Source organism: Podospora anserina, chromosome 4 (assembly GCF_000226545.1).
Source record: "Podospora anserina S mat+ genomic DNA chromosome 4, supercontig 1".
Classification (NCBI taxonomy): Eukaryota; Fungi; Ascomycota; class Sordariomycetes; order Sordariales; family Podosporaceae; genus Podospora; species Podospora anserina.
The window spans coordinates 440,680-463,478 of record NW_001914834.1 but is presented as its reverse complement, the minus strand read 5'-3'; the positions used below and the strand labels follow the sequence as shown (position 1 = coordinate 463,478).

The following is a 22,799-nucleotide window of genomic DNA, read 5'->3' as shown; positions in this document are numbered from 1 at the left end:
ACTGCACGTTGTGTACAGCCTTACGACTACTACCCGAGCAAGCGACAATGCCAAGTAGGTACTTGGATATTCTGATGATTCCAGGCTTCAGACCATGTAATACCAGCATGGAAGTTGCACTTAAGCGCCGACGTGGTCACTGTCGAGGCCACCACCCGCGCCTGTCCCTTCGCCGTACCCAATCCCTTCTAGCGTCACAATGGTCGCTAAGTGTAGGGAGCCAACAAAGGCCCGCCTTTTCACCAGATTCACACCTGGGTTTGCTCTTAAGGTTGGTTTTCTTACTGTTTACTTTTACTCTGGACAACCAACAACAACACTGTATTATCACTTTTGTCAATCAATTTCCCTGCCTTTTGGCCTCACTTTTCGCCGGCAGTGACTTTACTAGGCCACCGCCCTACACTAAGACGTGGCGTACTGCGCCCTAAAATCTGTTAAATTGCCCGACTTTGGTTTGTCAATCTACTGAACGGTTGATTTTCTTCAAAAGTCCTTGAGCCTCCTTTTGGTAGGTTATTTCTGAAACTTTTACTCTTCGCGCTCGTTTATTCTTTCAAGTTGTACAATGGATTATCTATATATGCCACCCATGTCTCCCAACTTGCAATCACCATTGACGGCGAGAAAAGGATAGTTTTTTTATACGACTGAGTCTTTTGAGACGAGTGGATATGAATCAGACTACAGTGACGAACTAGGGGATGCCAAACTCCCTCGATTCCAGAAATCAAAACTGATCGAACCCGATGCGTCCCATCATCCGGAAGTTTTGAAGTGCCTTCTCCAAGCCGGATTCGAGTATTCTGTTGCGAGACAACTCACAGAGCATGAACTGCGATTTTGGAACGTACAGGAGTTGAACCAGACTCTGGGGCTCGTTGATGCCACGGTGGATGACATTCGGTTTCGCAGACTAAAGTCTTTCGAGGTTGTTCCATCCTTGCCGAGCAGGATAGGACATGGAAGAGTCCATTTCAATTCATCAGACTTTGTTAAACCAAGGTGGAAACAGATCCAGGAGTCAGCCGACACGCTGGGCGCCCTATGCGTTAACAAGGACGGCGACTTCCGGATTGTGCCTCCAGGTGGTTATGCAGCGTTGTCTCATGTCTGGGCAGAAGGGCTTGGATCAGATGAAACAAACGGAGGGCTTCACCGGAGCTTGGTGGTACAGTTGTTTGACAAGCTGGCACACACCGACATCGAGTGGTTGTGGATTGACAGCTTGGCTATTCCGGGCACCGGACATCAGCTGGATCACGCGGAGGCCGAGATGAAATCCAGACTTATCAATGCTATGGCGAATATCTACCGCCAGGCGAAGCAGGTGGTCATCGTTGATGCTTTAGCTCTGCGACTGTGGTCAAACGATCCCGCCAATCTCGGCGTAGTCCTTGGCTTCGGCAGTAAGTTGTCTCCATATAAGAATTAGAATTAGTCCTAGTAAAGAGCACTAACTGGAATGAACAGGATGGTTAACACGCGTCTGGACCTATCAGGAAATCAAGCTCGCTGGAGATGTGATTGTTTTAACCCGTGAGGGATCGGTTTGGTTCACCGATGTATTCATTTGCCTCAAAGCAAGAGATGGGTTGTTCACACTGGCCCAGGCTTTTCTACATCTACAGCGACATGGCAACATTCCCGTGCGAGTTGCAGATATCGTTGTCGGGTGTACAAAAAGGGAGGCCGGCGACATTATTAACAACGCCCGTGCTCTCTTTCCGGTGATCAGACCCGAATGGGAGCACGGCCTATCGCTCGATGACGGGTTGAGAAAGATTTACGAGGCCCGAAGACACGAGTCGGTGAAAATGGTTCTATACCATGACCCACCAAGGGCGACATATCCTGCATGGGCTCCAGCCTGGCTTAACCAAATGCGAAATGTCGACCGCGAAGTAGGCAACCAGAGATGGGAAACTAGGGGACTGGTCGGTTTATGGCGCACTTATAAGGTTCATTGCTGCAGTGAAACTGCGGAACGCGAATATGAACTGACGGTACAAGCGGAGCTGTACTGCAAATCCCTTATTTCAGCATATGCAAGTGCCGAGGAGAACAAGGACGGCATCTCGTTGTTCAAGAAAGCTGTCAAAAGGGGAACAGCGTATGTTGTCACCAACAAATTCCTGACTTCGCTTGACCAAACTCGGATCGGGCTCTTAGTGGACAAGGATGTGCGTACGAAGAAATAACAGGATTGGGTCTGTCTAACACTTCTCATCAAACCGAGCAAGCTTTCCACTATCAACTCGGAAATCTATCTTACAGGGTCGAGTGGGTACTTTACCACGAGAATCCTCGGGACAGTATTGCCTACGACAGCTACACGCGGCACCATTAGAAGAAGAGGTCTGGACGGGTGCGGTTGGAATGCTCTATGGAGTCTTGGGACTAGCGGCACACGTATATATGAAGTAGTATAATGAAGCTTCCTAGGCAAAGGACAGTCTTTCGCTAGGAAGACACAGGAACATTGTCCCAACCCACCAAGATGGCATACCTAGAAGCCTGCCCAATAACAGTCGACAACGCGGAAAACAGCCTCTGGATTCCTTCTACACGGTCAGGGGCCACAGGAAAACCAGGAAAACCGACTCTTTGGTCTCTTGACATGCTGGAGGACCAGCCAGGTAGCCTGTATGTCAAGTTCGTAAAAGGTCTAAACAACTATAATGAGAGTAGAAAACAAAAATAAAACACAAGGAAACCCTGGGCACGCAAGATACAACGCTTCAGCAGTGGCCCTGCGCACTGCACCAAAACAAAAAACTAAGCTTAGTGAGGGGAGGCTTGCAAAGCCCCGAGCGAGGGTGGCGTTTTTTTTGGTGCCCTCAAGAGGGCACCTAAACAACTATAGGGATCAACATTGATATTTGATTCTCAACTTCAAGGCTTCAATGGCAAGGTTTAGTAACAAGAGGATAGACTTGGTTGTTGAGATGCGTTATCTAGGATATACGACGAAGAGGGCGAAAGCTGTAGATTGTATATCCACCAAGCCACTGAATACCCTCAAGAATGACCTGGGCGCAAAGACAGTACTTCTCTTATTCTCCCCAAGTAATATCTGATCATATCTAGCTCCTCACCCACACTCCTCACCATCTGTGCCGTCATATCCTTCTCGCTTGGTTATTCGGCTTCCCCTTCTCGGAACCAACTTTCTCAGCCTCATATCCTGCAGTATTAGTCTCTCTCCTCCACAAACAATCAAACGTCTTCCAAGGCCGAGACCCTACACACAGACCAATGCTGTTCATCAGGGTCCATCCGCCCACGTCGCCCCGCAGCGGAAGAGGCCAGAGGGAACCTTCAGGGGTGGCACGTGAGAGGAGCTAACCCCCAACAAGAAGCGTCCTTAGGTAACGCCGCCGGTCATGATTGGACACCAAATCTCAAAGCAGAATGCGGCTGGGCGCGTATCTCGCCCGGTGCAGCTTCGTCCTCTCACTTGCATGACCATACACTATCTTCTCACAACATACAGGACAGACTCCATCTTCACTGCACTCTTCCCGCAGTGGATTCCCTCTCCAGACGGACGATATGGAGCCTTTTCATCACATCTGATAGTGCAGAAAGGAAACTATCCGTGATTTAGGCAATGATGCCTGTCAAGTGTTTGGTCCTCGACCCGTTGACCCCCGCATTCCGGGCCTCATCGGCACCGGACCGTTGCATTCAAGATCGGGGTCAAGCGACAAGCCAAGGGAAGCCAATGCGCATTGTTATCAAACAAAGAGTGTCGTGCGTCCAAGTCTCGAGATAAGGAAACAAGAAGGATATTAAAAAAACAATCGACAGTAGTTGTATAATCGAGATGCAGTTTCATCAAGATCGACACATGACGATTGCCTGCCTGCGACACCTTCATTGAACGAATCAAACAGAAAAGGGGGGAACCATCCGGAAGCACAGCAAGCCTGGAATTCGCCAATGAAGAGATGACAGGATATTCCGGACCATTTCTGGACCAATGAGTGGTGGTGGGTGAGGTCTGGAAAGAGATTCTGCATCTACCAGGTAGCATGCGGTACTCGCTGATAAGGTGAGGTCGACGGCGTTCCCCGCACTTGTCTTGGGTGCGTCTCTGCCGCTAAGCGCAGGAGCAAGACCGGAAAGGAGCACCTTGATGGGTTGGGGAAGATGAGATGAATGAAAGAAATACGTCTGGCGATATCCAGCATAAAAAGAAATCGCAGAAATGGCGGATATACGCTCTCAAAAGAGGGACGAAGAGAAACAAGTTTTGAACAGATCGTGACATGCTCGCCGGTGCCGGATCGGCTCGCAAAAGCAGTGTCTCTGATGCTGCCCGCTTGCTGCTGCAGGAAACATGGGAGGGGTGGGTGCAGCGCTACGGCATGCCGAATTTGGGGGGTAGCAGCGCATCGTCCAGGGCTGGAAAAGGTATGAGATGAGAGGTCTGGCCTGATTGATCTCCCCCTCAATACCAAGTTTTTGCCACCGCGTGTAAGTGAATACGTGAAAACTCTGAGGCCCTGCTGTTTTTTGACCCAGACTAAAGGAGACGGAATACACACTTGGAAGCCATTAACCCACAAGATATGCACACTGAACAACAACAACACCAACCCATCATGGGCGACCCCGAGATGGAACAGACAGATGAGACAACATCTCTCCTCACCACACAACAGAAGCCAGGATATGTGACATTTCCAGAATCCCACCATGAAGACTCATGGCGGCCTTCCGCGGGCTTCTGGTGGATCGAGACAGGTACGCAAGGCTGGTGAAGAGGAAAAAGAATGTCCCAGCTAACCGCTGTTTGACCAGCTCTATGGGCAAATGTCTTTCTCTCTGGCTTCGATGGGACTATCACCGCCTCAACATATGCCGCCATCAGCTCCGACTTCGGTGCAGCCAACAATGCCGCCTGGCTAACGACTTCGTACCTCATCACCAGTACAGCCTTCCAGCCTCTCTACGGCCGCTTCTCTGATATGTTTGGGCGGCGAATCTGCTTCTTCATCTCCACCCTGACCTTCATGATTGGGTGTTTTGGCTGTTCCATGGCGCAGACAATCTTGACACTAGATATCATGAGGGCTGTGACAGGTTTTGGCGGCGGTGGGCTGATCACAATGGGTGAGTCTTGTGCCCCTTTCTCAGACGCTCGAGCGGTCGTGCACCCCGAGACACAGTTACTGACGTTATCTCCAGCAACTGTCATCAACTCCGACATGATCCCCTTCAAACAGCGCGGCATGTACCAGGCCATGCAAAATATCCTCGTTGGTTTTGGCGCAGTCTTGGGCGCTTCGCTCGGAGGCTCGATCACTCAAGCCATTGGCTGGAGATGGTGCTTTCTGCTGCAGGTTCCAGTCTCTTTCTTCGCCCTCGTGGTGGGTTATTTCGTGTTGGAGAATCCTGCCTGCATGGTTCCTCAACTAATCCCTCTCTCCACCACACAACGTGTTCACTCGGCGATCAAAAGGCTGGATTTGTCGGGCTCGCTGTTTCTCGTGGGTGGACTGCTCCTCCAGCTTCTGGGCTTGACGCTTGGCGGCAACGAGTACCCATGGGCTAGCTTTCCGGTGATCTCTTCGCTGGTCGGAAGTACCGTACTATTGTTCCTGTTCGTGGAAGTCGAAGCCAACACCAAGGCCATCCCCATGATCCCACTTCGCATGTTGAAGGGTTGGCAGCCGATCGCGGTTCAACTGACCAACATATTCTCCGGCATGGCCTCGTATGCTGTGAGTCCTCATTTTCCCCGAATATCTGGCACACTTGCTGACGCTCGCCCAACAGTACATGTTTATGGTCCCATTGTATTTCCAGGCTGTTCGTGGTGATTCTCCATCGGCGGCCGGTCTCCGGCTCATGATCCCGGCACTCGCGACCCCAGTTGGAGGTGTTATTGCCGGGTGGTCGATGCAGCGCGGCATTAAGCTCTCGTACAACGTTCGGCTGGGCACGGCCATGATGCTCATTGGGAATCTTCTTGCGCTGTCGATGGGCACGACGGGGGCTCGGTGGAAGGAGTTCTTCTACTTGATACCTGCTAATCTAGGTCTTGGTCTGACCAACCCCAGCGTTCTGTTTAGCTTCATCTCTTTCTGGGAGCACAGAGGTAAGAAATACAACAAGGCTGAAGAAGATTAAGTTGCTAACCGTCCACAGAACAAGCTGTTGCCACCTCTACGGTGTATCTGATTCGGTCCATGGGGACCATTTATGGCGTGACTGTCACGGCTGCCATCGTCCAGAACATGTTGTTGCCGGGCCTTCCCGGCGCTCTTGGTGACAACGCCAGTGAAGAGGTTCGTATTTGGTGTTCCCGACGTTGGTTTGATGCAGGTGACTGACAAGTGGTGTGGTGGCACAGCTGGTTGAGAGGCTGCGCAAGTCGCTGTTCGCTATTGGGGAGCTGTCCCCCACCCAACAACTGGCCGTCAGGGCATTGTACTGTGACGCCCTGAGAATAGCCTTTGCGGCTTCGAGCGGCTTCGCGTTGCTCGCGTTTGCCTTTTCGTGGGCGCATAGAACGGGATCGATGCAGAAAAAGGCGTAATGGCGATCCGTGTCGGTTTTGGGCGTTGACGGCGTTTGGGGGCTATAGGTGACGTCTTGGCTGCTCGATTGGTGGTGGTCATGCCGGCGTGTACATACATACATCAAAAGATAGAACAAATAGAAAAGATGGTATCGACCAAGGAAGAGTGTGAGGCAACGCCACTACCCTCCATGATTGCGGCAGATGATGGCATATTTGGGGGAGAAGGAAGACAACAGGGAGAAGAGCGTCGGTGCCGGTCGGGCAATGGCGTCGTTCCTCCCTCCCTGGCGTCCCAATCGTCAGCCCTCCTCAAAATTGCGTGCGCGCTTGTTGCACCCCCGCTCATGGCGTGCGACTGCCCAACCACACCTTCCGATTTGATGTTGAGATAAGGCATTGACGCTCTGATTAAGTCTCTTATCTCACTCTGATGAAGTCTGATATGTCAAAAACGATGTGGATTGTGGAGGGCAGAAAGATCAACATCGAGCAGTTGACATGACCAGCCGAACCCTAACCCTGTCTGTCTCACCATGTTTACCCCCTGAGTTCACCCCTGAAGCAAACATGGAATATACAATGAGCTTGATAAACACAAAAGTAGTATTGAAGATCTGTATCAAACTTTACGACATTTTACTACCACCGTCAATAAACCAACAGCGCTTAGAACTCCGAGTCGGGATCCTCCCTTACCAAATCGTTCCGATCGAAATCCGCCCCAACATCCGTCTCCCACAACTTGGCAAAGAAATCCTCCATATACTTGCACCTCGCACCACAAGTATGATACGACCCCAGATCCATCCCAAACCTCGGATCCATCCAGCTGTCCCAGTAACAAAAGTAACTGCTCGTCCTCTGGCTCCCCGCCTTCTGCGTCGTCTTGTACATCTGCATCGCGAACCAAATCCCATCCCACCCCTCCCACCCATCCTTCTTTGTCAGTCTCGTCTTGTTCAAATCCGCACCCGCATACAACCTGTGCCGCACCCACGTTTCCACCTTCCACTCAACATGCAAGTAATCCAACCTCTGGAGAATAGGTGCCCAACTGTTAAAATCCAAAATGCGCGTTGACGGGCCGCTGGGGTAGTGGTAACAGGGTATATCATTCATCCTGGCGAGCACCTCCCTCAAATTGGAGTTGATCTTGAAGTCGTGCACAAGGTTGATCTTCCTCACCGCAAGCCCAAAGTCTGCCGGCAAGAAATGCAACGGATCAAGAAAGTGCTCCCAGTTAACCTTGATCTCAAACGTGTTGATCCCGTAGAAAATTCTAAAGGTCTCGAGATGGATCGTCTTGGAAGTAAACATGATCTGGTTGTCACACGGCGGGATGTCCATGCCTACTGTAATCAACGGCGCGCCGGCACCAAGCTTGATCAGCCTGGCATGACAGGTCAAGAGCTCCTTGTAGATCAAAAAGCGGATGTCATACGGGAACGCCATGATGAAGTTCTCTCCGCCGTGTCTCCGGAACCGGCCGCTAAAGATATGCCCGGCGCCAAACTTTATTCTTTTAACGTGGCCGGTTCGGTGGAGGTCTGGTTTGTTGTAGTAGAGGTTTGATACTCCCGACGCGTTGTTCTCTTCGATGACAAACGACTGGCGCTGGCGTTGGGCCCAGTCAGGGCTTGGGGCTTTGTATTGGTAGGAGGCTGCCAGGTTCGCATTGCCGGTCATGCGCCGGAGGGTAGGGTTTCTGGATGGTCCTGGTTGGCTAGAGCTGGCAGAGGAAGAGGGGGGTGCTGGTGCATATCCTCCAGCAGAGGCCCTGTTCCTGCTGGCTTGGGGAGAGTGCCGGTTGATTCCCTGGTTCACGAGCGGACGGTACGGGTGATAGGTTCTTCCACTGCTCGTGCTCTGGTCCGGCGTGCTTTGGCTTTGAAATCGTTGCTCCTCCGTCCCAGTCCGGGTCAGCTCGTCGTCTACCTGCTGCTGGCTTCTCTCAGTTTGGCTGTCCTTTAAGCCCAGCCTGTCCTTCGCCTTCTGCCACAACCTCAGCATCTTGGCCAATGGCGGGGGCGCATCATCAATCACCATTGGCTCCTGGTCAATGGGAGCATCCCAGTCAATCTGCGGGAGCTGGACAGGCACACGAGGAGGGTCAGGTCTGGCAGATGTCTCCGGCTGCCAGTCTAAATCCATCCGGTTGACAGACATGCCTCCAAACGCGCTAGTCAATTGACTGACCTTCTCGCGTTCTTCCCGAGCCTTTGCCAAAAGGGCCTGCCTGTCCAAAATCCCCGCGGTATTTCTTGTACCCGTAGGTCTCAAAATCTTTCTTGCTGCCCGCGCTGCATTAGGTGACGGGTGCTCCTCCTCATTCGAGTCCTGTCTCTCTTTATCCATATCATCATCATGAATCCATTGCGTTGGCGTAGCTGGTGCGGCCGTACCACCCCGAGGGGGCGAGGTAGGGTCATCGTATGTCTGTCTGCCAGCCTCATCCACGCGTCGTCTGTTGGCACGAGGTGCAAGGGGCGTCGAGCCCCGTTCCCTTTGTCGTTTATTGCCAGCGGCAATAGCCTGTTCCTCGGGTGTCTGAGGTGGTGAGTCCGTCGAGGGCCCGGGAGTGATACCAACACCGGCGATAGGGAGGTTAGGCGTCTGCCTCGAAAACAGCCTTCGATTCGCAGGTGGCCTGTACCGTACTGGTCTACCCTGGCGACTGTTGTAGGTCGGCGAGCTGTCAGGGTCGTCACTATCAGCTGGAATTCCGGAGGGTCGCTTCCTAGTTGATCGGCGACGCCTTCCGGCCGCCGGCTTCTGATCCTCGGGGGTCGTATCAATGTCGTCTGGATTCTTTTCACGCCATCCCGATGTCGACTCTGTGGGCCCGAACTTTCCGGATTGATGTGCTGGAGTTTCAGGCATTTTCACTTCGATGTCTCAACTCAATATCACTTGTCCGATGATGACTGAATGTATCTTACATGAGGTTTGAGGGTTGAAAATAAACAGTGGTTGGATTTATTAGAGATAAGAAAAAATTAACGTCGAGTTGGTAGTGAACAAAGAGCCGGTGTTTTTGTTCGAGCTTCTCGACCTCTAGCTACACAAAGGGAGACGAGTTCAAGTGTCTGCATTCAGACTCGGCCTCAAAGAAGCTCGCAGTCACAAAGGGTGGGGCAATTGTTAAATTGTTAACAACAGGGCTGGAATGAAGTCTCGCGATATCAATCGAAACACAGAAAACTCTGTTGCGAGACAAAGAGCAATTGCAACTGGCACCAACGCGCACAGTTGTGCATTTTGGGAAGGGCACAGAGTCTGTTTTGCTTCAAGCATGTCATGTCAATATTGACCTTGCACTCAGGGGTAAAGCTCAGGAATTGAGCTCAGGGGTAAACCAACCCTCACATCCACAACCCTCCCACCCCCATCCTACTCCTCCACCCCCTCTTCCCCTTCCCCCTCCACCTCTTCCCCCTCCCCCTTCTCTCCCCCCCCATAACCTCCGTCGCATCCACCCACCTCGTCTCCCCTGGTCCCAGATAACTATCCTGCACCACCCCCCTAACATCAACCACAATCTTCTCCAAATACACCTCTGGCGAATTCACTCTCCAAACAACCTCGTGCCTCCCCTCCCCCACCTCCCCTAAATTAACCTTTTTTGTCCACACCTGATCAGCCACGTGCGGCAACCACTCAGGCGGTATATCCCCCGCATGCGGATTCTTGACATAATCCCCCAACACCCTCTGAAACCTCGCCGGCTGATCATCCAACGTGAGCGAGAACTCCATCTTGAGCCTCGGGTCGGTGTCCAACCCTGCGTTGATAAACACCGTTGCAGTAACATTGTGTTTCACGCTCGGGGGGCTGTCAGAAAATAAATAGATGGGATATACAGCCTTCACTTCTTTCGCCTTGGGAACATCTCCCCTAGCAGACAAGAAAGGCCGGAGGGCAAGAGAGCCGGTGTTTGATCTCGTGCCTAGGTTGCGGATAGCCAGGAAGTGAATGTCGGAGGTGTTTGGGGTGGAGAAGTTAGGGGAGAAATGAGGGGCCTCGATGGAGATGTAACCCCCCGATGACTCTGGGTATCCCTCAAACGTGTTTGGGGGAACAAAGTTCAGGACCGGAAGCCGGATTTGATCAAAATAGGGGTATCGTGCCGGTGTCGAGCGGACTCCGATGAAAACTATTTTGTTAAACTCAACCGGGACTTTTGACCAGTCGGGGATGGAAAGGACGATTTTGTCGTCTGGATGGGTCGAGTTCAACGTGCCGCCTGTAGGGGTGATGTGCAGCCAGTCTTCCTCCCAAGGGTCAAGAGTCCAGTTGAGAGGGACGCGATGATCGCCTCTGTGGAAAACCTCCACTATCCTCTCCTGCAGTGCGGCAAAGGGGTCAAGTTGGGGGAGTAGAGGTGCAAAGTTGGTGGTGGGCATGCTGGCGTCGACTGACTCGGCCCAGCGGCCTTGTTCAGCAGGGGAAGAGGAACCTTCGGCGTAGAGACCGAGGTTGCCGAGAGAGAACTGCATGTTTTGTCGGATTTGGACATAGGAGAGGTTGGAAAGAATGTCTCTTGATGGGTTGGCCCACATTTTGGGTTCTTCGACTGCGTCGTAGACCGCTTGGGACATCATGTCCGCCCACTTTCCGTCGAGCATGTTGTCCCATTCTTCTATGAGGTCAAAGGAGGTTTCGAAGTGCTCCAGAACGCTGGAAGCAAGGAGGTTGGCCGAGTTTCTTCTTTCGCGAGCATATCGAAGGTTGAAGGCTGTCTTGATGGCCACCGAGACAAATGTTGCCCCTGAGAGGACCGGTTGACCGACCAGTTGAAAGAATGCGGGTTTAGTCTCAGCCGGGAGAAGTGCAGTGACATTGTTGACGCGACTCGCCAAGTAGTCCCAGCGTGAGAGGACCCGTTCGGCTTCGTGATAAGCAGTGGTTGAAAACGTAGCCGGGTCAATGTGCTCATATCGACGCATCCCAACCAGACGAGAGTGCTCCATAAGAATATCGCCAATCTCCTCTGCGTGTTCAGGGCCAAACTCCCTGGCGGCATACTGAACCAGGTATTGCGGGATGCTGTCAAACGAAATGCTCGACGCATCCCAAGCTAGGTCCATAGCCAGGTTCAGCGGTAACTCCATTGGTTTAATGTCGCCCACATTCATGATCCAAATCCTATTTGCACCTCTCAAGTGAGAGTGCAACAGCTCCTTGTACACCTTGCCTAGGTTGTTGGTGTTATGCCACTTGTAAGACCTCGGCAAACCGACATACTCAAAGTGGAAGTACACTCCAGTCCCACCTGGCCGCTCGGTTTCGTTCCCGGTTGGAAGACGGTAAACATTCCCCTGGTTGTCATCTGGGAACAATAGCGTAATATCACCATCCGGATCCAAACCAGCGTCATAATACGAGGCCACCTCTTTGTACAGCGCCCACACCTGGTTGACAGCCGTCTCAGACCCATGAAACTTCTTGATGATCCCCCGCTGAACCTTAAACACATCCTTGAGCATCTCGATTGCGTTCTGGGTATTCGCCGCCTCATCTCCCAGACCCCTCATCCCAATGGTGAAGTAAGACTCATTCTTGCCAGCACGGGCGATACCCTCCTCAAAGAACTTGGTCACATTGGCCTTGTTCTTGGACCAATCCCACGGGCCTCTCTCCGTCTCGTTCCACTCGTTGGTAGCCATTTGCATCGGCTCGTGATGAGCGGTAGAAATAACGATTCCATAATCATCCGCCAGCTGCTGGTTTCCAGGGTCATCGATAAAAAAGATATTGCCCGGCGGTGGCGTCCATGATTTCCACATTGCTGGCCAGAGGTAGTTGGCCTTCAGACGAAGCAAAAGATCAAATACACGGGCGTAAAATTCCGTGTCGAGAGGATATCGCGTAGCGTTGTGTTGACGGGCCCACCACGTGTTCAGCGCCGGCTCTTCATCGTTGATGAAAAGCCCCCTGTATCTGACGGTTGGTTCGCCATGAACTGTCGTTTTGTTGAGGGCAAAGATTTGGGAATGTTTCTGGGCAGGCACATCGGCAAACCAATGGTATGGCGACTGCCCTGATTGCTCTGCGAGCGTGTGGATCCCGAATATGACACCTCTCTTGTCGCTTCCCGCAATGACAAGTGCAGGTCTGCTGCCAGAAAGCCGAACCGTGGTTGTCTTGAAAGTCTCCCATTTCCCCCGAATATCCGACACGTTGATGACGCCTTGAGAGGACAGGTCGCGGATCAATGTCGAATTGACCGAGCCGGCGATGATGAATGGGCCCCGGTTTGCCTCGCTCGAGATGCTGGCCAAGGTCGCGTTGGCGACAGACCTGGTTATTCCAGTGATTTGCTCAAGATCCTTCGCCAGACTGTTGGCCGCAATATGAACGCCAATCGGATCATCCTCAGAGACAAGAATCGGAGCACTGGCGATATCGAGTTGTGCGCTTGCCGCCGCCGCATCAGCATCGACCTCAAACGAAACAATTCGCTCCTCAAGCAACGCAACACAGCCAAAAGAGAGGCTGGCAGCAGCCCAAGCCCAAATCAAGAGCCGCATGGTGTTGAACAGAAACTGCGCCTGAGAAACCAAGTCTCATCGTTGGTCCCAACGCATCTGTTTATGGCTATATACATTGATCTACGGCTGGCCTCGACTCACCTGCCAAGGTGTAGCAGTTTGCCAAGAATTGCCACTGATGGAAGGTCAACAGTTTGCCGGCGGGGTACCTCGTTAAGAAACCTTGGTCGTGATGGTTGTGTGGTTGGAATTTGAGTTGCACCGGCACTGTCAGTCGGCTAATGTGCACTGGTTAATTGGGCCGTCCACGGTTGGACACACACAGCCGGGACGACTGCATGGAGACCTGGTGGCGGGATCGAAAGCTGTCGCGATAGATGAATGATGCAAGGGGCAGGAATTAAGCCAATGTTCTTCTACAGCGTAGCAGGAGAGCTACCTAAGTTGGGGCGTACAGCTCTGGACAGTGGCGTTGATCTTCACGGTCAGTCTTGCTGTTCAATGTTTGGTATTGAGCCAGGGGAGGAATAGATACACCAACATCGGCTTTGGGACCAACAGCTTTGATGGATATAGGCAACCTCGAGGCGTAATTCCCCAAAGTTCGGCGATAAGCGAATGCTACTAACCAAATCCTGAGCCTATTTTGGTAACTTATGGCCTTCCGAGAGGCACAGTCTCCGCGCCGCAAGGCGTTCATACGTATACGACGGGCCGCCACGCCACATCCGGCCTCAGAATGTCATAAGATGGGCAGCCAGTGGTGAATATGGGCATTCTGATCCTTGAACTCCACAGTTCAGGGTCTGGTTCCCCGTCCACCGCAGTGGTCAAGCCAAGAAGAAGGGGTTGGTTGCACTATTTACAGAAGCGTTTGGCCTTGCTGGCTCCACCGTATGGATTCAAATGTCACCGTGTTGGCTTGCCGTCTAGGCCAAGATCCTCAACGCCGTGAGATTGGTGATGTTCAGTCTAGGCTGTCCGTTGGTCAACGCGTCGTGATATGAGCCGAGATGTGGTCAGGCTTGTTACAGACCTGGCTGTTGGCCACTTCGGTAATGTCTGGTGGTCCAGATGATCAGCTACCTTAGGTATCTATCTACTGGATAAAAACTTGTATTAATACACCTCGTTGCTCTCTCAAGAATGAAACCGACCCTCGCCAGCCCAAACATACATTCAGCATCGTTGATCGAAGCCTCCCGCATTATCATTATCTCTCGCTTACCCATCGTTATCTCCAACCCCTTTTCCAACATCAAGAACCATGTCTCGTCGCTCTTCCAGCTCTTCCACCCACTCTCAGGCTCAGGCTCCCCGTCCCTCTACCAGCTCCGGCCGGCCGGCTTCCAGTCACGGTACCGCCAGCCGTGGCTCTTCTGTGGCCCCTTCTAGCAGTTCCCGTCCTCCCTCAAGAGACTCTGCTGCTCGCCCTCCCTCCAGAGACTCTAATGCCTCTCGCCCTCCCTCCAGAGACTCTAACGGGGCCCGTCCTCCTTCTAGAGACTCCGCTCCCCGTGCACCGTCAAGACCTGGTTCACGTGGAAGCTCTTCCGTTGAGCTTGACATGAGAGTTCGGCGTCAGCTACACCGCGTCGGGTGGGGAAGCAACACTACTGGGCACCAGGGGCTCTTCCTTCCCGATGAGGACGGGAGCCCGCAGGGCAGGCTGTACCACATCAGCATCCTGCCTGGTGGATCCAGCGGAACCAAGGCCAAAACAAACTACGCAGTCAACGAGGAAATATACGTGTTGACAAACACCAGGGCCAGGTCTGCATTCCCGATCAATGGCGCCATCGTCAACAACCAACAGGTCAGGCGCGCCACAGAAGAGGTTTTCAACCGCAGCGGCGATTACCATCAGCTCTTCAATAACTGCCAGCATTTCTGCTTGGAGAGCATCATTTATATGAATCAGCTGTGGCCCGAGGATGTCACCGCCGAAGCCATCAGTCATATTCGCGATGATCGCCCGACGCCTCTGACTAGGATGACGACCGCCATGGGGCGGCACAGGGCTGCGCCTCCGCCGGCTCCGGCTCCCGGCCCAAGCCGTCGGGATAGTGGCCGCTCAAACAGTCGCTTTTCCATCAACTGAGTAGTATCAGGAGAAGCAATGGCACTTTGATTGATGGGGGTGTTGTTCTTTGACATGGAGAATTGGCAATGGCGGTAGATGGCGTTTGGAGTTTTGGTTGTTTGTTGGATACACGTACCATAAGATCTCTGTTGGTTAGAAATCACAGACTACTAGATAGACATCAACACAAGTTCTGTTGCGCTGCGCGCTGACAGCAATTCTTTGTACAAAACATCGGATCTGTACCCTTACTGTTTTTTTGTCGGGAACGTGGAGGCCTGCTTGAGCCACAACATAGATATCCTCTCTCGTTCAACCGTCATATCGTTGCCAGTCAGCGGCAGGTAGTATTACGGCGAAGAGGCCCAGGGCGAAGACTGGCGATGCACTGCGCCATAACCCTTACCCTACCTAGTGTGTGGCCCAGCAGAAAAATGCGGGGTGAAGGAGCGATGTCGTGAAACAAACCAACAGCCAACGACAACGACTGCTCCATAAATACAACCCGACAACCATAAAAGAGTGAACCAAAACATACATTGTCTTCGATCACCAAATACTCCACGTAATCTCTCTCATCGTAACTCCCTAATAAACCCGAAAATATGGCCAACCCAACAGTCGACCCCAAAGATGAGCTGCCCAACCTCAAAACGATGGGCTACGTGGACGCAGTCAAGGGAAACGAAATCTACAACTTTTTCGGCAACCGCGTCATCAAAACCACCACCCCATCCGGTGTAGCTCTAGCCGTCAAAGTCAAGCCTCCAAAGGGATTTGATCGTTCCGAGGCCGACATGATGCAATACGCTGCTACCAATGGTATCCTAGCTCCCAACGTCCGTGGCGTCTACGACGTGATTGCCCACAGACTTCTCGCCCGTGTGATGGTCAGCGAGTTGGTTCCTGGCGTTAGCCTTGATCAGGCCTGGCATGACTTGACTCCCGGCGAACAATCGAGTATCAAAGAGCAGCTGCGCACCCAACTTACCCGCATGCGCGCCTGCAAACAACCCTTCATTGGTCGCTTGGATCGGCAACCAGCCCAGAACCTCTACGACTCGATTGGCACCACCAAGCTGGGGCCGTTTGACAGCGAGGAGCAATTCGATGAGTGGTGTCTCGCCCGGGTGAACGGGAATGCACTCACTAAGTGGAAATGGAAGAGATTTGTGGAAAAGGAACGCCGCGCTTCGTCTGGGAATTTTGTTCTGACGCATGGAGATCTGACACCGAGGAATATCATGGTTAAGGATGGCCAAATAACTGGGATTATCGACTGGGAAAGGAGTGGCTTTTATCCTGAGTATGCTGAGTATGCCTTTGCCATGAAGCTTTGTCATTCGCATGAGGAGTGGTGGATCCCGGTCTTGAAGGAGCTGCTCCAGCCGTGCTCGAAGGAGAGGCTTGAGTTTACGGGGTTGATTGAGAAATAAGGGAGAGTGGTTACTACCTAGGATATGTACCGAGACATACTGACTACTACATAAGTGACTCTACAATATCAATTATTTCCATCGTGCCTTCTCCCTGTCGCCGTAAGCCACTTTGCCAGGCACATCTTTGCGTACCTATTTATCCCCGAAGAAAGCACACCCAGACTGTCATTTCCAGGGAAATCTGATGCAGATTTCTCTCCCGATCTTCTACATTCACACCCTCAATCCTCTAATGAACCTGAAGCATGTAAGCGCCGACAGAAAATAAAAATCGAAAATAAAACGGGCTGTAGCAAATATATGTACTTCGGTACATCGAGCGTGTATTTTCAGGCTCTCAGGCGGAATGATGATGAAGCATAACTTTTTGTATATCTGGATATTTACCACTCCGATCTTCGAAGTCGAAATCAAGATCATATGTGTGCTATCGCAAGGAATGCGTTTTGGTGAGGATTCAGCCGAGAGACTGGATCACGTTTGGATGTCCGTGCACGTTTGTGCTGGACTTGGCTCATCACTGCGGCACAGCCCAGGCCCTCACCTCAGGTATATAGTCGTTTGCTTTCTCTGGCCTAGCCACAAATCTCGGATATTGGGATCTTTGATGTCGGGGTGATATACTATAGTCCTGTAAGATCTAGACAGCTTTTGGGATACCGGCGGTAGGGGGCTGAGAAGCTGAGGTGTAAGAGAACGAAACGATGGGGCAAAACGACGGCCTCCAAAGGGACATCTTCATGCACGCCAACAAAGCAACGCCAATCACGATGCTTCCAGTATGCGCAGTTAACGCCAACCGCTTGGGCGCCAACGTCAGCAAAATGCCCGATGTGCGGGGTTGTCGACCTTTGGAAACAGCAACAATCGAACCTACTAGGTTTTATACAACGCTTCTCAACAATTACTCGGGGCAGGTAATTCTTATCTATGTCTGAGAGCTTATCCTGGTTTCAGTTACTGATTTGTTAAGCCTACTGATTCCGTCCGTCTCCCGCGCACCTGCTCGGCTTTTCCCGCTGTCGAATAGTCATACGGGCAGACAACAGATTCCTTTTTGACTGCAAAGGCCTAAGGCATATTCGTGTTTCTACCGCTAAACACGTGAGGCAGCCAAAGAAGCCTCGCAAAACCTTGCATGACCCATTCTCCATGCTACGAGAGCTGAGCTCGGCGGTTTTCGACAATGCGCCTCCTGGAGCGCAATGATACCGGCGATGTCAGTTTGACGGGCGACATTCCCGACAACCAGGTCCCACCGTATGCGATACTTTCGCACACATGGGGCGACGAAGAGGTCAGCTTTGAGGATGTAACGGACAGTACGCGCAAGAACAAAAGAGGCTACTCTAAGATCCAGTTTTGCGGAGACCAAGCCGGGCGTGATGGACTGAAATTCTTCTGGATCGACACATGCTGCATCAACAAGTCCGACTGCGATGAGTTTCAGGAGGCTCTCAACTCTATGTTCCGATGGTACCGCAATGCGGCCAAATGCTATGTCTATCTCACAGACGTCTCAACCTACCAACAGGACGCCAATAGCAATCCCGGTTGGGAATTGGCTTTTCAGAAATCCAGATGGTTCACTCGTGGGTGGACCCTCCAAGAGCTTATTGCGCCAACAATTGTTGAATTCTTCTCCGAAGACCGCAAACGCCTAGGAGATAAGAAGTCTCTCGCACAGCATATTCACAACATAACTGGCATTCCTCTAGGAGCTCTCCAAGCCAACAAATTGTCCGATTTCAGCTTTGACGTACGCATGTCGTGGATTAAACACCGCAGCACGACGCGCGAAGAAGACAGGGCTTACTGTTTGTTCGGCATCTTTAACGTACAAATGCGGCTTCTATACGGCGAAGGAGAAGAACGAGCATTTGAGCGGCTGCGAGAGGAAATTAGTAAGTATGATCGCTGTCTGTCCAGTCTGCATTCTACCGACCCGCGCCTTGACAAGAAGCGCATCGAGGAGACAAAGGGTGGGTTGCTTGATGACGCTTACCGCTGGGTTTTCGATACCCCCGACTTCCGCGGTTGGCATGACCGGTCAGAGAGCCGCCTTCTCTGGATTAAAGGAGATCCCGGCAAGGGCAAGACCATGTTGCTCTGCGGCATCATTAACGAGCTGGAGGGTATTATTATTGCAGACGGGCACTGTCGCAATTTGGCCTATTTCTTCTGCCAAGCTACCGACTCGCGCATCAATAACGCCATTGCCGTGTTACGCGGCTTAATCTACCTTCTTGCCCACCAGCAGCCACGTCTCATCTCCCACATACGCAAATACACGGACAAAGCTAAATCGCTCTCTGACGCAAATGCGTGGTTCGTCTTCTCGGATATTTTGGGGGGGATGCTAGGAGACCCGAACTTGAAGCCAACCTACCTGGTCATCGACGCTCTGGACGAATGCATGGGTGACTTACCAAGACTTCTTAAATTTATCGTCGGGATGTCATCTACGTTTCCTTGTGTCAAGTGGGTCGTCTCTAGTCGCAACTGGCCGAACATCGAGGAGAGCCTAGAAGCCGCGGAAAAGAAGATAAGGCTCAGTCTTGAGTTGAACGAAGAGTCTATCTCCTCCGCTGTCAGCATATATATTCAGCATAAGATGGATGAACTAGCACGGCTAAAAAGGTACGACGACAGAACAAAGAACGCTGTTCAACACCACTTAACCCGCAACGCAAACGATACATTCCTCTGGGTGGCTTTGGTCTGTCAAGAACTTATGAATGTCTCACGATCAAGGGTACTCACCAAGCTAAACACGTTTCCACCTGGTCTTGATTCTCTCTACCAACAAATGATAGATCAGGTTCGCCGCTCGAATGAGCCAGATCTCTGCAAACAAGTTCTGGCCGTCCTCTCCATTACTTACCGGCCTATCACGATACAAGAGCTAGCGGTCTTCGTGGATATACCCGAGGGCATTTCCGACGAACTGGAATTCATAACAGAGATAGTAGGACTCTGCGGCTCTTTTTTGACCCTTCGAGAAACCACTATCTATTTCGTCCACCAATCCGCAAAGGATTTCTTGCTGAGAGAAGCAGCTCATGAGGTTTTTCCTTTCGGGATAAAAGACATACACCATGCCGTCTTCTTGCGATCGTTACACGTTATGTCCGGAACATTACGACGCGACATCTACAGCCTTGGCGCCCCGGGATCCTCCATCGACGACGCCAAGCTACCCGATCCAGACCCGTTGGCCGCACCATGCTATGCTTGTATCTACTGGGTTGATCATCTCTGTAACTGGCAGGCGAGTGACGATAGTAAGCATCCAGATGTTTTCCAAGATGGTGGTATCGTCGATGGCTTTCTGAGACAGCATTACCTCCACTGGCTTGAAGCGCTTTCACTTTGTAAGAGCATGCCGCAGGGGGTACTTTCAATAGCAAACCTCGAAAGGATTCTTCAGGTAGGCTCTACCCAGTGATAGTATTATGTTATTAAGTGGTTCTAATAGGAGATTAGCATAGGTCGATTATGTCTCAATTACCAAGCCTTGTCGCTGATATGCGTCGATTTGTGTTATACTGGAGATGGGTTGTTGAGAATTATCCTCTTCAGGTATACGCTTCGGCACTTGTGTTTAGCCCCGCCCGAAGTATAACAAGAGGCCTATTTAGGGAGAAAGAACGGAAGTGGATTGCTTTGGGGCCAATTGTAGAGAATAATTGGAATGCGTGCCGGCAGACGCTCGAGGGGCATCGCCATCCCGTCGACTCGGTAGCGTTCTCGCCCGATTCGAAGTGGGTTGCGTCAGGATCACGCGACAAGACCATTAAGATCTGGGATGCGGCTACGGGGTCATGTACGCAGACGCTCGCGGGGCATCGCAATTGGGTAAAGTCGGTAGCGTTCTCGCCCGATTCGAAGTGGGTTGCGTCAGGATCAGATGACAGTACCATCAAGATCTGGGATGCGGCCACGGGGTCATATACGCAGACGCTCGAGGGCCATGGCGGTTCAGTCAACTCGGTAGCGTTCTCGCCCGATTCGAAGTGGGTTGCGTCAGGATCAAGCGACAGTACCATCAAGATCTGGGATGCGGCCACGGGGTCATATACGCAGACGCTCGAGGGCCATAGCGGTTCAGTCAACTCGGTAGCGTTCTCGCCCGATTCGAAGTGGGTTGCGTCAGGATCAGGCGACGATACCATTAAGATCTGGGATGCGGCTACGGGGTTATGTACGCAGACGCTCGAGGGGCATCGGCTATTCGGTAATGTCGGTAGCGTTCTCGCCCGATTCGAAGTGGGTTGCGTCAGGATCATACGACAAGACCATTAAGATCTGGGATGCGGCTACGGGGTCATGTACGCAGACGCTCGCGGGGCATCGCAATTGGGTAAAGTCGGTAGCGTTCTCGCCCGATTCGAAGTGGGTTGCGTCAGGATCAGATGACAGTACCATCAAGATCTGGGATGCGGCCACGGGGTCATATACGCAGACGCTCGAGGGCCATGGCGGTTCAGTCAACTCGGTAGCGTTCTCGCCCGATTCGAAGTGGGTTGCGTCAGGATCAAGCGACAGTACCATCAAGATCTGGGATGCGGCCACGGGGTCATATACGCAGACGCTCGAGGGCCATGGCGGTTCAGTCAACTCGGTAGCGTTCTCGCCCGATTCGAAGTGGGTTGCGTCAGGATCAAGCGACAGTACCATCAAGATCTGGGATGCGGCCACGGGGTCATATACGCAGACGCTCGAGGGCCATAGCGGTTCAGTCAACTCGGTAGCGTTCTCGCCCGATTCGAAGTGGGTTGCGTCAGGATCAGGCGACGATACCATTAAGATCTGGGATGCAGCTACGGGGTTATGTACGCAGACGCTCGAGGGGCATCGCTATTCGGTAATGTCGGTAGCGTTCTCGCCCGATTCGAAGTGGGTTGCGTCAGGATCATACGACAAGACCATTAAGATCTGGGATGCGGCTACGGGGTCATGTACGCAGACGCTCGCGGGGCATCGCAATTGGGTAAAGTCGGTAGCGTTCTCGCCCGATTCGAAGTGGGTTGCGTCAGGATCAGGCGACAAGACCATCAAGATCCGGGAGGCGGCTACGGGGTTATGTACGCAGACGATCGCGGGCCATGGCCTTTCAGTCCACTCGGTAGCGTTCTCGCCCGATTCGAAGTGGGTTGCGTCAGGATCAGGCGACAAGACCATTAAGATCTGGGATGCGGCTACGGGGTCATGTACGCAGACGCTCGCGGGGCATGGCGATTCGGTAATGTCGGTAGCGTTCTCGCCCGATTCGAAGGGGGTTACGTCAGGATCAAACGACAAGACCATCAAGATCTGGGATGCGGCTACGGGGTCATGCACGCAGACGCTCAAAGGGCATCGCGATTTTGTTCTGTCAGTAGCGTTCTCGCCCGATTCGAAGTGGATTGCGTCAGGATCACGCGACAAGACCATCAAGATCTGGGATGCGGCTACGGGGTCATGTACGCAGACGTTCAAAGGGCATCGCCATTGGATAATGTCGGTAGCGTTCTCGCCCGATTCGAAGTGGGTTGCGTCAGGATCACGCGACAAGACCATCAAGATCTGGGAGGCGGCTACGGGGTCATGTACGCAGACGCTCAAAGGGCATCGCGATTCTGTTCAGTCGGTAGCGTCTTCCATTAACTCGACGCTGATTGCATCCGGATCAGATGATGCCAACCCCCCATGCTATGGAATAAACTCAGACAATAGGTGGATTACGAGGGGCTTAGAAAACTGGCTATGGTTGCCTCCGGAATATCTGCCAGAATGTTTTGCTATAGCGGCATCAACGGTTACTATTGGCTGTTCTTCGGGGCGCGTCCTAATTATAACGTTCACGACAGACAGCTAAGCTGATCTCTGTTTCTATCTCTCTATCTTTTTTTTCTATTGTAGCGTGACACAGGAGGGGTCTGGGGGTCTCCATTAATTTATAGCCCGTTATAATAGTCTAGATCCTTCTGGATCCCGCCTCTTTCATTAATCGAGTATCCTGTTTCGTCCTGAAGACAGGTGGCTCCACAACACTTTGTAGACACGTTATAAAGTTACGGCCCACTCGAAGAATTCGATATCGAGTTAGTTGGCCTGACGTAACTCTAAGCGCTACAACAAGCTTTATTCGGTCGTGCGGGGCAAAGTTCTTATGTATAATAATACTCTTTTAATTAGATCACGAGGTAATTATATCTTAAGGAGACAGCACAGAGGTCATGACATATTTCTTGGACTACGCTACTTGG

At 52.0% G+C, this 22,799-nt stretch overlaps 7 protein-coding genes across 7 annotated transcripts; 5 read left to right on the top strand and 2 right to left on the bottom strand.

Annotated features, from left to right (window-relative positions):
* Positions 1–592: 592 nt before the first annotated feature.
* On the top strand, positions 593–2,201 carry PODANS_4_1225 (uncharacterized protein; the record flags this gene model as incomplete). The annotated part of the gene is made up of 3 exons (XM_001903696.1): positions 593–636; positions 691–1,409; positions 1,474–2,201. The coding sequence occupies 3 exons, from the start codon at positions 593–595 to the stop codon at positions 2,199–2,201; spliced, it is 1,491 nt and encodes a 496-aa protein (XP_001903731.1).
* Positions 2,202–4,610: 2,409 nt separating this feature from the next.
* PODANS_4_1220 (uncharacterized protein) lies at positions 4,611–6,550 on the top strand (the record flags this gene model as incomplete). The annotated part of the gene is made up of 6 exons (XM_001903695.1): positions 4,611–4,752; positions 4,810–5,121; positions 5,197–5,732; positions 5,788–6,109; positions 6,160–6,299; positions 6,365–6,550. The coding sequence occupies 6 exons, from the start codon at positions 4,611–4,613 to the stop codon at positions 6,548–6,550; spliced, it is 1,638 nt and encodes a 545-aa protein (XP_001903730.1).
* A 651-nt stretch (positions 6,551–7,201) lies between these two features.
* Positions 7,202–9,415, bottom strand: PODANS_4_1215 (uncharacterized protein; the record flags this gene model as incomplete). Its single annotated transcript, XM_001903694.1, has 1 exon — positions 7,202–9,415. The coding sequence occupies one exon, from the start codon at positions 9,413–9,415 to the stop codon at positions 7,202–7,204; it is 2,214 nt and encodes a 737-aa protein (XP_001903729.1).
* Positions 9,416–9,897: 482 nt separating this feature from the next.
* Positions 9,898–13,065, bottom strand: PODANS_4_1210 (uncharacterized protein; the record flags this gene model as incomplete). The annotated part of the gene is made up of 1 exon (XM_001903693.1): positions 9,898–13,065. One exon carries the CDS (start codon positions 13,063–13,065, stop codon positions 9,898–9,900), a length of 3,168 nt encoding a protein of 1,055 aa, XP_001903728.1.
* Positions 13,066–14,293: 1,228 nt separating this feature from the next.
* Positions 14,294–15,127, top strand: PODANS_4_1205 (uncharacterized protein; the record flags this gene model as incomplete). The annotated part of the gene is made up of 1 exon (XM_001903692.1): positions 14,294–15,127. The coding sequence occupies one exon, from the start codon at positions 14,294–14,296 to the stop codon at positions 15,125–15,127; it is 834 nt and encodes a 277-aa protein (XP_001903727.1).
* Positions 15,128–15,714: 587 nt separating this feature from the next.
* Positions 15,715–16,545, top strand: PODANS_4_1200 (uncharacterized protein; the record flags this gene model as incomplete). Its single annotated transcript, XM_001903691.1, has 1 exon — positions 15,715–16,545. One exon carries the CDS (start codon positions 15,715–15,717, stop codon positions 16,543–16,545), a length of 831 nt encoding a protein of 276 aa, XP_001903726.1.
* A 1,189-nt stretch (positions 16,546–17,734) lies between these two features.
* On the top strand, positions 17,735–22,408 carry PODANS_4_1190 (uncharacterized protein; the record flags this gene model as incomplete). Its single annotated transcript, XM_001903690.1, has 3 exons — positions 17,735–19,992; positions 20,040–20,817; positions 20,888–22,408. 3 exons carry the CDS (start codon positions 17,735–17,737, stop codon positions 22,406–22,408), a joined length of 4,557 nt encoding a protein of 1,518 aa, XP_001903725.1.
* Between the last annotated feature and the right edge of the window lie 391 nt (positions 22,409–22,799).